The 14,605-nt window shown below is 34.2% G+C and overlaps 1 protein-coding gene across 11 annotated transcripts in view; it reads right to left on the reverse strand.

Annotated features, from left to right (window-relative positions):
• The window catches only part of VTI1A (vesicle transport through interaction with t-SNAREs 1A), a 343,084-nt gene that overhangs the window by 254,205 nt on the left and 74,274 nt on the right, over positions 1-14,605 (reverse strand). For 7 of the 11 annotated variants that reach the window (XM_065552492.1, XM_065552496.1, XM_065552490.1 and 4 more), the window contains exons 4-5: positions 8,285-8,362; positions 1,959-1,979 (exon numbers count right to left, since the gene is read on the reverse strand). In XM_065552492.1, coding sequence (XP_065408564.1) covers positions 1,959-1,979; positions 8,285-8,362 — 99 coding nt within the window. The remainder of the gene's footprint in view (positions 1-1,958; positions 1,980-8,284; positions 8,363-14,605) is intronic. The other 4 variants (XM_065552493.1, XM_065552497.1, XM_065552491.1 and 1 more) reach the window with 1 other exon arrangement.

The following is a 14,605-nucleotide window of genomic DNA, read 5'->3' on the forward strand; positions in this document are numbered from 1 at the left end:
CTATTGCATAGGTAGAACACGGAAACTTAATACATTTAAAATTATTTCTCTGTCAATTCAATCACAGTCTATCCAGAATTATAATTCTTTAACTGGATAAATACTTTGGTGGCTCCCATAACATGCAGTGAGATGACAAAAAAAGGTAACAGATAAAACTTACAAAATAATCAAAGATGAAGAAATTACTAGCATGTCATCATACAACACGATTCACTAGGTTGATATACAAAAGGATTTAAAGTCTCAAAGAGTTGATAAAAGACAAAGGCATGGCCTTTTGCAACAAATACTGAATTATCTAATTTGTTGGCATGTGGTTGTTTTAATGTCCATCACTACCATTATACAAAATTTACTATTTAAGTGGCAGCTGTGCTCAAATACTCTGCATTCAATTTTGAAAGTATCTTGCAAATGGTCAGTAACCATGTTTATTAAAAAAGGGCCATAATTTGTTAGCAAAATGCTCCTATTGCAGCCTTCTACAAATGTAGAACTGTATATATGCACGTCTATGTGCTTCCATGAAAGGGTTTGGCAAGTGTGAGTCTAAAGAATTATCCTTTGCTACAACTCATATCTGGTCTTAACATGTCAGAAATCACATTATTAGAATCCTTGCAACAACATTCTTATCTGTTTAAATACAGGGACTATAAAGAGAATATTAAGGAGGAGAACTAGGTAATGGACCTAGGGAGGGCTTTCACTTGGTCTCTCATATTTACTTTGTTTTTAAGCTTTCTTTTTCTCCTCATTATCAACCTATTCATACCAGATCCATTTTGGGCTGAGAAGGAGAGACAAGCTGCGTATCTGGGACATTGGTAAAAGATTCTTTAAAAAAAATTAAAGCCTTGTTACATCAAGAACTCCCCTTTGTTGCTATTGCTTTGGTTAGCTCCCAGTTCTCTCCCATCATCACTCCTAGAACTTACAACAAATACTTTTCCCAGAGTGTAATATCCATTATTGATGTGTCAGTTCATCATCATCGTCGTGTTGTTCAGTCAGAAGGTAATAAAGACAAGACTAACGCACCATACAAAAATGTTAATACGGTGCTTAGTAGGAGCTCTCTCTAGGAATCTACTCAGAAATTTGGCCTGCTAGCAACTATGACTCTACTAAACCCTTATTGGTAGTAATTAGAAAAAATAATAATAAAAGCAGTGCAAGTACCTGCTTTTGCGCATGTGCACCCACCCACCCCACCAACAACACGCACTACAGTGGCCAGCGCCTTTAGAAAATACACTACAAAATTTCAGTAATTGACCATTAGAACTTAGATTTCTGGCTCTAAATATGTATGAGCCATTTCCTAAGTGAAAGGACAGGTGCTTCAGAATACTGATCTTTAGTGTTACACCTACAGATCTACCACATACACACAAATAAATAATAAATATTGATGTGTGTGTGTTCAGGTCTACTTGTACTATATTTTCATTGTGTATGCAATGCGTTCATACAATAGGTATTTCAATTGCTCTACACTAAATTTAATGCATAGTGAAGTAGTACACATGTTTGATAGTGTTACAGTAGAGGTTTTCACCAAAGCAATGCTTACATTTACAATACCAATGTACAAATGTATTTACCCCATCAAAGATTTTGTGATGCAAACAAGATTACTACTACACCTGATCTGATCATGATATTCTAACAGATCAAATAATAGTTTTTTTCCTTCTTTTTCCAATGCCTTTAAAAATTCTCTCTGTTATCAAAGAATGTTAATTTCTAAGGTTTGATCTAGGGAGTCCCATGTAAGTGTATAGTTATTAGAAGAAAACAGACACATAACAGTGAATATTTTTAAGCAATGTAATCAATATTTTTGCTTTGTGTAGATTTCCCTGCAACAATAAACAAAAAGATCTACTTTCAGATTTGGAAATTCAGCTTTAAAGGGAAAGCTAGACAACAAAAAGCAAGAAAGTACTCACCTCTTCACGTAATTTTATCAACTGCAACATGAACGCACAAAAAAGATAAAAAGGAAAGAAATGGCAGGAAAGAAAGATCAGTTGTGTGACAGGATACAGAATTAACATTGACAATTTATCTGTTTACATGTTTAGCATTTAAAAATCACAGACAAACACATTAAAAGAACCTAAACATAGACTACATGCAGAGTTTTTTGAACGAATAAAGATCACTTTCTCACACTGTCACATTAAACAAAGAGAATAGTGTGAAATTCTCTTTTAAACCACATCTAAGACACCATCATGAAATAAAGGGGAATGACTTCATAGAAGTCTATATTATAAAGAAAAAAACAAGTTTACTGTTCCTCTCTTCTAAGATTGTACAGCTGAAGTGGTTTTGTATATACAAGTTTTCAGGATGTTTTCTGTATTTTTTTAGTTGTGACAACTGGTTTCTTATTTTACTAATAGATCTGACTTATTAATAGACTATAGTATCTCTATAGCTTGTCACCGGTATACCAATTGTTATACGGTAATTCTTATTCATAATGTAAATGCATTGTTATTATTGAACCTATTATAGCAACTTTTTTTCCAGTTAAAAACAACCCAACTTATGTGGTTTAGTGTAAGAGAATACTTATTCAGTGCACAATACATTTAATAATAGGTAAAAGGAATCATGGCTATCATGAAACATGATTTCTTTCAAAAAACATCCACTTTGCATATGCACCCTAATTCAGGATCACTATATTTTATGTATTTTTACATAAAGGTGTAGTCATAAATCAGTCCAGTTCACTGCAATCTACCTTTTTAACACTATTAATACCATTGTATTGGCAGGACTATTTAAAAAAAATAACTAGCTTGAATACCAACTACACTGTAACATGTATCTCCCAAAATGGAGAGCGATCCATTAGTTTGTTGTACTAGAACAAAATAGTACAATTACTCACAATAAGTGTATGCAAAGGGATGGTCTTTATGAAAAAACGGAGCTCTCTCACCGATTCCAGTTGAATTGGACAATGACAATCTCAGTCTATGCTCATGTTTCATTTACAATTTCGCAAGACTAATATTCAACTTCTATGTAAGATGAGAATGTTTACAAATACTGAGAATCTCCAGCAAGAGAGAAGACCAAAAATAAAAATCCATTAGTTCCCTGATATTTCATATGGTTGGTCTAAAATTAAACCTATGCTTCACCCCATTACCATAAAACAAGAGACAAAAGGTTACTAACCATATAAATTAGGAGGGTAACTACTGCAGTAACTTAAAATGAAAGATAAAGGAAACTTCCAAGAATTTGATATAAAGAAAACCACACTCTTTACCCACCAAACCACTTCTTAAAATCAAGTACTTGGCCTAGCATAAATCGGTCTCTCTCTCTTTCTATCTTCCCCCCCTTCCTTCCCCAAAAAGGCAAACATTACGTCTCTTTAGAAAGAGATGATCTGGGAGTTGATCATATAGCTATCTTTTCTTTCTGAGGTCACCATTCTTCAGTTGACTATGATACTTAAAGGGCCAAAGTTTAAAACTACTCTCCTGCAACAGAGCCCATTTGTGGCATGCCACCCTGCTATAATCAGTGAGTTTCAAAACGCTGCACATTTGTTTTTTCAATAGGTCCCAAACAAAAAATGTTCTATCTTGTTTGTGCTGCATGGCTGAATTTAAGCTCTGCATAGGATTTGCAGCTAAGCTAGGTAATGGGAGATTTTTTTTTTTAAATGTTGTCTGAGAGATATTCATTCAAATTAACAAAAGATGTATTTTTTTCCATCTAACAATGCACTTGAAGGAAACATATTGCCTTTTTAATTTTTATGTATTTGTTTTTATTAAGCTTGCTGCTCAGTTGTAAACAGCATTTAAATGTGTATTGCCACCATTTTAGTTTATGAAAATCAACATATTTTTGAAACAAAGATTTCCCCCCCCTCCCAATATGGAATTGATACAAGAGGTAATCTGTTCCTTTGTAGGCTAAAAAAAAAAAAAAAAAAATCTGGTTTATGCTGGTTTGAACCAGCGGAATCTCTTGTGGCTAAGCCTTCTGCTGTGACTAAAATCAAAACTGCGCCGCAGTGTGCGTGTGTATGTGTGTGTCTGTGAGGCATGTCACGTGACACAGAAAACTACCGAAGTTTTTTTTTAAAAGCTGATAACGCTACTGTTGTCTCTGTCCGCATACAGATAACGAATAAATGCTGAACTCTATTAAACGCCCTTTACACATTATCGTGGGTCGAACACACAATTTTCTGAACTTATGATGACAGTCTATTTATTTTGCTATAAACCCTCGGCATGTAACGAACAGATTTGTGTCTGGTAATGATCTGCTCTGCCAGGGCTATATGAAATGATACCAACCTTCTTTAGATCTTGGGGAATTAAATTGACCAACTTCACCCCCTGGTCTGTAACTGAAGTTTGACACACTTTATGCACAGCAAGCCCAAATCTAATATTATCAGAACTTTGTAGTCAGAAATTAAGTAGCCACAACATTTGTTTACCACAAATCACACATACAGTGTGTGATGTAACACACACACACGTGCACACATATAATTTAACCTTCTGGTTAACTAACAAGGATTTACTCAAACAAATTAGCGAATCTAGTTTGGGAATGGAAGGCAACAGTATTACATTTCAAACAAACAGATTTATAATGCTATAAATACCTGCATGCTATATTTTTGGTACAAAAAGGTTTCTTATTTAACCCTATAGATGCTTTCTAAAAATATGGAGTCATCACATAAAACAACTGTACAACTAATAAATGGAAGCCACAACTTTAAGCACTGTATCACTGCACTGAAGGGCTCAAGTCTTTCAAGGGATTTGATGAATGCTGCCAGTCAGAATGACAAATAAGTCTTGAAAGTAACAGTCCTGGCTTAAGACAACAGTCCTGGAAAAAACGATAACCCAAACATGCACAGTAGGGTTGTTGTTGTTTTTTTGTCTCCTATTTTTATAACTCAGAACATGCTTTATCTGATTATGTTCACTGGATTTAAATTAGGAAAAAATTAATATATACAAAGCAAGCAATTACTTCATTAAATACAGCATGCAATCACTAGTATCTACCATACCAAACAAAGATAAATTAATTTTAAAAGAAATTTTGATTGCTGGAATTTGTACGTATTTGTACATATTTTGACAACCAGCAGCTTTTATATCCTGTAACTATTATACATTAGTCGTATCTTGACGTAAGCATGGAGTCATGACCATATTCTCAGACATAGTACACCCTCATTTGCAATGTTTTGCAATATTAATTGTTCCTATGCAGATCCGTTTTGAGGAACAACTGGAAATTGAATTCTGTGTACTTGTTTACCTGCCTAACCTCAGGCATATTCTGTGTATCCACTAACTCAGTTGTGTATATCGCTCCAACTATATCTTTGAAACACAAATAAAGTGCTAACAGTTGAATAAACAAAAGATTAACCAGGCAACTGATTCTTCATTTTCCCCCCAATCTTATTTTTAAATGAACTTAATCCACTATTATATATAAATATATTCAATTCGCCTTTCCTCTCCAAGAAACAGTTATAAAAAAGTTTAATATGACTGCCAATGTTCTATCTAAAGAATTGTACAAGCTTAGAAGTTTATCTCTCCCTCACCTGGCTAACCCTCAAGCCTACCCTGATATTTATCTCCTCCACTGATGGATTTTACCAATATTTCTAGTTTGCTAAAGCAGCAATTCTTAGACAACACCTGTTTTTCATTGATTTGTTCATTAAGAAAAAACTAGGTTTGAGTATTGCAGGGAAAGACAAACAGCACTTCATTTCATCAAATTAATCCAAACCTAACAAATAATTAATTAGTCTAAACCCTGGATTACAGGAAGGGTTAGTCCTTCCACCTGTACTTATTCTGTCAAACAAACTTTTGCACATGAGAAGGACACCCCTAATATTTCATATAGTTTTCAGTTATATTGGGATGTTATGTTGGATAGGTAACGTTTTATATTTATAAAGTGCTTTTGATATCAGTACAAAATGCAATAGCTTTTTGGGTTATTGGATTAAATACTCATACATAGTTGGCTAATTATTCATATAAAAATACCCAAAACTTACATTTATGGTTGATTTAAAAAAGCAGCACCTAATGGTATGTCAACTTTAGACTAAAAAGTTTGTGTGTGAGATAACCAGCCAGTTGCATGTACCCAAGACGATACTCTTATGATTAAGTATTTACTTAGCTGTAACAAGTATAGATCATCATTATATTTTCATATGAAAAAGTGATAGAAAGAATTGGAACAGTCCAATAAATATGAGGAAGTTCTTTGTGAACATTAGCCTTCATGTATTTAAAAGAAATAAGCCAGTTTCACAGCAAAGTTTCATGCTTATAAAGTTTGTCAAAAAAGAAAACAATTTTTTTTCCCAGTGGTACAAGTGTGTCAACTTTAAGACATTAGTTGCAAATACGGATTTATATTTCTGAAGAGAGCCAACTGTTCTCCCCCCTCCACATTTTACCTTAGGTAACAAGTGGTCATTTCAAAGAGGAAAAAAAAGCAAAGCCATGTTGGCAAATAATTTTAAATTTACATTATTATATAATTCTTTTAGGGGACACCATTCTTTTTAATTTTCCTGAGAGTTTCAAAAAGAGATTACAACTCACAAAAAGTGCACCTGTGAATCAGTTATTCAGCCTTTCCTTAAAAAGCAAAAACAACATTTTATCTCACACTCACACATTAGGTATTCTGTTATAAGTAAAACTTCTTATCACAACTGCCCTTTTATGTCTGATCTCACACAAATTTCTCTTAAAATGTGAAAACAGCAGTGTAGTTAAAAGACATGAAAACCCAAATTGTATCTTAACACCTTTATATGTTTGAACTTATGTTGATGACATGCAAATTATGAAAATTCTTTCCCTAAAACAAACTATCATACTCTTTTGTATTTAAAAAAAAAAAAAAAGCTTTCAACTTATTCAAACCCTGGAAAATCTCTTGCCATAATACATGAATATGAAGATGCATACCTTGTATATCTGCCTCTTTAAATATGTATCTAAAGCTATTACAGACTCTTTTTATGGTATACAGTAATATTAAATACAATATATGATTTCATCAATATATGTATTAAAGTCCATCATGTAAATTACTATTTATCCTTTCAATATTGTTCTGATAATATTGTTCAGAACTCAACCTTTTTAATCTCAATATTTTGGACATTGAGGGACAAATCTGAAGGCTTTACTTAATTTAACTCAGCTATTCCTGAGGCAAAACTCATACTGAAGTCAGAACTGAATAAAACCTCAGAATTTGGTCCTTATTTCTCCCCAATTTACAATATCCAAATAATTGAATTTATTGTTAAGTAATCATTTACCAAGCTTCACTTGTAAAATCAAAGTTATCACAGCAAAAAATTTATATTATTCAAGTAAACTTTAAAATAACTTCTAACTTAAAAGTACCAAATGCTAATTTTGGTGTGAGGGAAGACAAGGGAATTGGTTTAAAATAAAATTCGGTTTTCAGATAGAAAACCTGTAAGACAAGTTTGAACCCCAGATGAAGGTGGGTTAAATCCCCCTGAAAATAGTGTTTCCTTCATCATTTTTATGACCTTATAAGAATCTTGATAGCGTCCTGAATAACAATTTCATGATAAAACTCAAAAAGGGTTTACAGTAATTAAGCACCCTTTCATAAAAAAAAAATGTATATAACATTATAAACTCTAGTAAAATGTGAGAGAGAGAATTACAGGCTTTTATTGGTGCAACTTGCATTTTTGGTACAAGGAAAGAAAACCTGGTTAAGAAAGGAAGGGACACAAGGAAAGTGAGGGGTACTGTTCAATTCTGAGAGCTCACTTTCATTTGTTTTGCCTGCCAGTGTTGATTTAATTATACTGCATTATTATCAAAGCTGCATTATGTACTTTTTTATTCCTTTTACATGTGTTTGAGGTGAAGACCCTGGCTTTGTCAGCAAACAGTGCGTTTCAAGTTATTCCTTAAGTACTAAATAATAAAGAAAAGAGAAGAAAAGATTTTTTTAAAGATAGCAGACAGTGATCACAAGGTAAAGGGTTAAATGTAAGATCTCCAAGAAACATTTTGAAGTTGATTAAGACCCCAGCTTTGCATTAAACAGTATCACTTCCACATGAGTTGTTGCTAATGCTGTTAAGGAGCAGCTTGAGAAGCCCAGTGTGCCAGTGACCTCCTTCACCCTCCAGCCACCCACTAGGGCTTCTTGATTAGCATCCTACCTGGTTCTCTGAGGAATTCCCATCATCCCCTAGGAGCTCATTCCGCACCTCGTCACTGTAGGCAATCCGTGACCTTTTCTGTAAAACAAAAAGAAAAAAGCGTTAGGAAGTAAAGCTTCGAAGCCATCGGTCTCAAGGCTGATCATTTTAAACCTCGAGAGCCCCCTAATGGATACCTATTTGATAAAAATCTGCAAGTAAAGTTACTGAAAAGTTCCTTAACTGCAGAATTTCAATATATATTAATGGAAAAATATGAACATATTTGAGGAGATTGTAAAAAGTCACATTCATCAACAAAACTTGCCTAGTAAAGCACATGGGTATACAGTATGCAATTCCAGTTTTGAGAATTAGAAGATTTTAAAATACTAACTTATTACAGCAGAATCACTGCAGATGTGTTTATAGAGGCATAGATGTATTTATCTGAAGCTATCCTATTACCTGGAAGGGGAACTCTTGAAATAAAACAGTAGTAATGTCATTAAACAGGGAAGGAACTTTTTAGCAATGTACATTGGCCCAAAAGGGTTTAAAATGACAGATCTAGAAAATAAATAAGGTTTTCTTTGTTGTTACTGTAAAGGCCTATGGGGAAAAAAAGGACCATGAGAAATCTGAGGGCTGGGTATATGTATGTGGAGGTACAACACTATTGGGAAATGTAAGTTTACTTCACTTTACATAAAAACAATAAAACTTGGTAAAATCAGAAAGCCAAATATAGGCCTGTTATAAGAGACCATGTCATGATTTGTACAGTCTTCAAATTCCAGACTGTCTCATTAAATATTCATGCCTATTGATTCTAAATTAGCATATTTTTAAGAAAGTTATGAACAGTTGAAAACAAGGGCTCAACCAACCATCCCAAGGTCACTCAGGCACCATGGTGTGTTAGAATTCTAGAGACAGAGCTCAGCCTTAAAGTTTTGTGACTGCCAGCAAATTATACAGTACCCTTTTACTTTCGTGCTTCAATTTTCACATTTACCACTGAAAGGGAAAAAGATATTTTAATTGATTGTTTTATAGCTTTTTTTAATTAAACGTGGATATGACAAGTTTTAATATACATGAAAGGAAGAAACCTAAGTGGCTAGAACTAATATTACTACAACTGGACTGGACTGTGAAAGCTTCCCCGCACAGTTCTGCCAAAGCACTCCAGTTCCGACCTACAATAGTACCGGTAGCGACAACTCATGAAACACAGCAATCCTCGACCTTACCCAAGTTGGCTGCCAACTGTGCCAAAAACTTGCCTCAGTTTGGGATGCAGACAGCAGTTCACTAGAGATTAGACTAAGCACGTAGAAATTCATTACATTTGTGACCAAATAAAAATCTGAAAATAGTCTTCTTCCCAGTGGTGACCTATCAGCGAACTAAGCCAGGGCACCACCCAGCTTACTTGCAACACTTTTAAGCTGTTTAGCCTCTATGATTTAGGTTTGCCCTTTCACTATCATCATCATTATAATGCTGACCAATTTGTGGTGCAACTGCTAGTGTTTAATTCTAGATTATATACTAAATCTACAGCTGTACATAGGAAGGACAAAGCGTACCATGGACCTACTACAAGAACTGAACTGTGCTAAATCTCTTTTTCCCTATTTGGAGAGCTCAGCCGCAGCAGTTTCATACTAACCAAGCAAAAGTAGTCTACAGCATTAAAGGAAATGAGAACCTTTAAACAGGCTGTGGTATCAGAGCTGCCTGTTTAAATTATTCATTTCATCACTATGGGGGACTAAAACACTCCACAGTATGCAAGAATATCATATGGAGATGGGTTTTGTTTTTCTCTTTTTTCACCAAAAAGCCAACAAATTGGCATAGATTGCTCAATTATATTATTTTCCTATTTTTACTTGATACACATCAAACCAAGGAAGGAAATTATAAATATATGTCAATAAATATCTAGAGCGACAGCGTGGGTGAGGTAATATCTTTTATTGGATCAACTTCTGTAAAAGATATTACCTCACCCACCTTGTCTCTCTAATATCCTGGGACCAACACAGCTACAACACCACAATAAATATCTAATCTTTTTTGGTTAAAATCCAATCTCTACATATGAAGTCCAGCAATCTAAGTATACAGTCTTACACAATTCACCTAACAGCGCAGCACCATGGACATTGGTAATGTTAACCATATTTGTCACTATTACCTTGCAATGGTAAACATCACGCTCCATTAGTTTGTTGCCAGGTGTACCACTTGGCTAATTATAGAGAGTTTGAGGAGTTCTTGGTTTCACATAATTCATTTGAATGATTAAAGTGGTGATTGTTCCAATTTGTAAGGGACTATATGAGAAAAAGCGTGCTTTATGACAAAGAAACAGCATTTTTGCAATCATTCTATTTTTTTTTTCAAAAAGACACTATACATGTCCTTCATGTCAATATAAGTGCAGCTAATAATGTTTGTACCACTGTTCTTCTATTACAATGATCTGTCCTGATTAGAAAATCAGCAGTTGTACTGAAAGAAATAATCTTTTCACTACAACTAGGTGCAACTCTTTGCCTTAATCAATAAATAATTTGATATTACTTTTTATCACAGTTTCACCACCAACTGAATCAATAATATAAAAGGACCTTGGAACTAAAGTGCTCATTTGTTCTATCAGGATTTGTACAAAACATCAATAGTTCATTTTCTTTAACAAAATAATAAAAATAATTGTAGTAATTTTGCTAACACTAATCAAAATTAACAAGAAAACAGTTTAATACAAATCTGATAATTATAAATATTTTAAGATTTTTTTTCTTCATAACTATCAACTGTATATAAATATGTACTTTAGCCAAATGCAAGCATGATAGTTTGAGCTGGAAATGTCACACATTCTGCTACAGTTTGAAGGAACCCAATTCATAATGCATTTTATAAATAGTTAATGACTTCTATACATAAGCTAACCAGTCAAATCAAAAAATTGTCAACATTTTTAGTCTTAGTTGTCAGTTACCACTGTCTACTGGTACTTTATATGTATGTTCCTAGAAAAGACAGAAGCTTTACAGAGTTTGTAATCCAATGCATTTTCTGGGCAGCTCAATATGAGTTTAAGAGCTTCTATGTACATTTTTTCTCTGCAAAGATTTGTCAAGTACAGCAGAAGTTTTTCTTGCAGTTTGTATATATACGTGCTAAGTTCTGTGCACAAGTGTTTAACATTACTGAGTGTATCGGTATACGTGTACACGCTAAGAAATCTTAAGTAGTATAGTATACGTGCACACACAGTTACACAAAGGGGCTAAGGTACTATCCACAAGAACTTCTAGACAGAGAAAGTTTCAGTAGCTGCTTTAAATGGACTACAGTACTCAGACCTTCTGCCAAGGAATAATTTCTGATTCCAGGCAGATCTCACTTGGTTTATGAACAAGATTTTTGCATACTGATTGGGTGATTTTCTTAAAGACCTGTTCACACAGATACACTTGCTCAGTTCTGTCTGGCAATTTGGCTTTAAACAATCTGTCTGCTTGACCCAAGCCTTAACATTTCCGTACTGAACTGAATGTGTTCATGGACAGGCACAGTTAAATTAGAAATAAAATGAATTAAGTCAGTTTAAACTAATTAAGAACTGTGATCCGCAGTACCACCCCTTGTATGATTTTACATGTAAAGTAAGGTACATGCAACCAGAGTGTAAGAATTCTGTTATACTACTAATCTGAGCATAACAATGAAGTTAGTCTATTACTAAAGTGTACTAGAAGCTAATTTCCATAGCCTACACATGGCAAACCAATTGCTTAAATTGCCTCACCTGGGAATGTAATACAATGTTATCATCAGACCAGCCACACTGTAAATAGATTTATAATGCTTTCCATATGCTAGGCTATGTTGCATATGAATTAAGTAATGATCTGGTATTACAATACAATCAGCTAGTTCCCACACCTGGCAGACAGGATATTTTGCTAAATTACTACCTATACAGCTACATCACAAAATAAAGAAGGAAACAGCAATGGGACGAGAAACAATCTACATGGCATATGACTGATTTTACATAGTAATCCAATAAGATGTAGATAGAGGTGCCCGAAATAATCTGTTTCCAACATCTGTACAACAGAATGCATGCTTATTCATTTCTAGTCAATTCCGGCCTAATTTTCCACATTCTATATTTTAATTACTCATCCACATTCAGCAATGTTCACATTGGTAAGGGCAAGCACTAGCCAGTGCTCCTCATTTCTATGTACTTTCAGCAGTGAGCCAAATAACTGATGTAAATCATTGCATGTTTTTGTAACTAAACTAAGGAACAGCGTTTCTCCCAATTACTAATCAAACTAGTCTACAGACACCCAAAGCTAGATATATTTCAGACAAATGGCCCATTCTAGCCCAATTATTCCTTTTGTCCAAACCATCATTTTCCACCTTGATGTATTTCAGAATGGACACATAGATTTTTTTTGTAAACCATGTGATAAATCTATAAACAATAAAAAGTTTTGCCAATACTTTTTTTCTTTTTCAATATTAGATGCGGTTTTCTAGAGTATTTTGGATGGTTAAAGAAACACCGCCTATTTGAAAATCACATTTCTGTCTGAAAACTGGACCTACAGTAAATACAAGTAATATCTAAGATTACTATAATTTAATGCAGTTGGGAGAAATTCTATTTTTAAAAACATATGTACTTTGTGCATAAACAGTTTCATGTTGCCCCTGTAAAGTTGGAGAGCTAAGATTTGATCCAGCATGTACCATGTTTGAGCAGACTGCTATCCTCACACACTATATGTTGCAGGACTGGAACCTTAGTTCCTTCCTTAAAGCATCCTCTGTGAAGCAGAAAATCTCTTCAAGCACGTTTTCTGATTTTTTAAAGAGAAAAATTGGCCTCACTATTTAAAGGGTACTCTCAGAGAAACAACAGAGCTTTTTTAGTTAGCCAGCTTTTCAAACATTAAGTGGACAAATTCTTTTTATGGAGAGTTAAATCATATTGACAACTTTTTTAAGAAAATGCATTCAACTTTAGTGTCATGAACAGATCTTATCCTAGCCGCTTCAAAAACATTTTTCAGCAGATGGTCTCAAAAACAGGTCACATGAAGGCAACAAATTGAACTTCTATATTTCTGTATCAACGAGGTCATTTGATCATAGTTAAACTATTTCAGATCTTAATTCAAAAGGGGTTTAACCAATTCTAGAAAGCTAACTTCTGATCAGTTCTGTCTACAAGGCAAGAAACGGATTCCACATTGCTAATCTGGAATGTAATATAATACTGATGATATGCTTTATAGCCATAGAAAATAAACCGCTCTGATCACTCTCCCTCCCCAAATAAAAACTAATATGAATGAAAGCATCAATCCAACAGAATTGTTTGGATGACAAAAGTCAATGCCTGAAACACTTCAAATCTCCCTCCTCCCACAAAATTGTTACAGGCAAACTATGGAAGACAAGATTATAATCTATAACTTGAACCCTGCCACTTCACAAATTCAAATGTCTTCCAACAAGAGCACAGCCAAACCAAACCATTAGTAGAAAATGTTAATGTGAAGTTAATGCAGAGAGAGCACCACACATTCTATGCAGAAGCCACAGGTCTATAAATCTTCTTGTCAACAATCGTTTTCCTATACTCTTTCAGGTTCATTATGGGATGGGAGCAGGCATGAAGGTCAAGATAACCCCCATAAGGATACACACACTATATTATGTTGTTGGTGAAAAATGTAGCTTCTGCCAACAAAACAACTTTCTATCTCAAACCTCATGACCAATGGACTATGCATGTCACCAAGATGGCCAATGTTAAAACAACCTACTAGATTGTACACATAGTTAGGGAAGAATGCAGGTCACCTGTGAGAGAACTGTAACTCATTGTTTCTGTGTGCACATTAGGAGTAACAGAAGCAGATTTCTAATGTGAAGAGACATTTGTAGTCACAGAAAAGTCCAACATTTAGCTGAACTCTGCTTTCTAATGTTAATAACTTACTAAAGAAAAGGCTTTCCAAAAAGCAAAGGTCACAGACCAAAAGCATCCTTTACAGATGGTGATCAAAAGTTCATCATCACTACTTCTAATTCAAATGGACACTGCATACAAAAAGATGATGTAATACAATATTAAGGATATAAATGTAAATATGAAAAAGCTTAAGGAAGGCACTGCATTACTACTGATTATATGTGTATTCCCAAATACCATGCTAAATAGTTCCTCTCTACTTGGTGTTTTTACCTTTTGGATGTTTTTGAAGTTACCACACTCCCTCTCCCAAT

This window comes from Chrysemys picta, chromosome 7 (assembly GCF_011386835.1).
Source record: "Chrysemys picta bellii isolate R12L10 chromosome 7, ASM1138683v2, whole genome shotgun sequence".
In the NCBI taxonomy this organism is placed as follows: domain Eukaryota; kingdom Metazoa; phylum Chordata; order Testudines; family Emydidae; genus Chrysemys; species Chrysemys picta.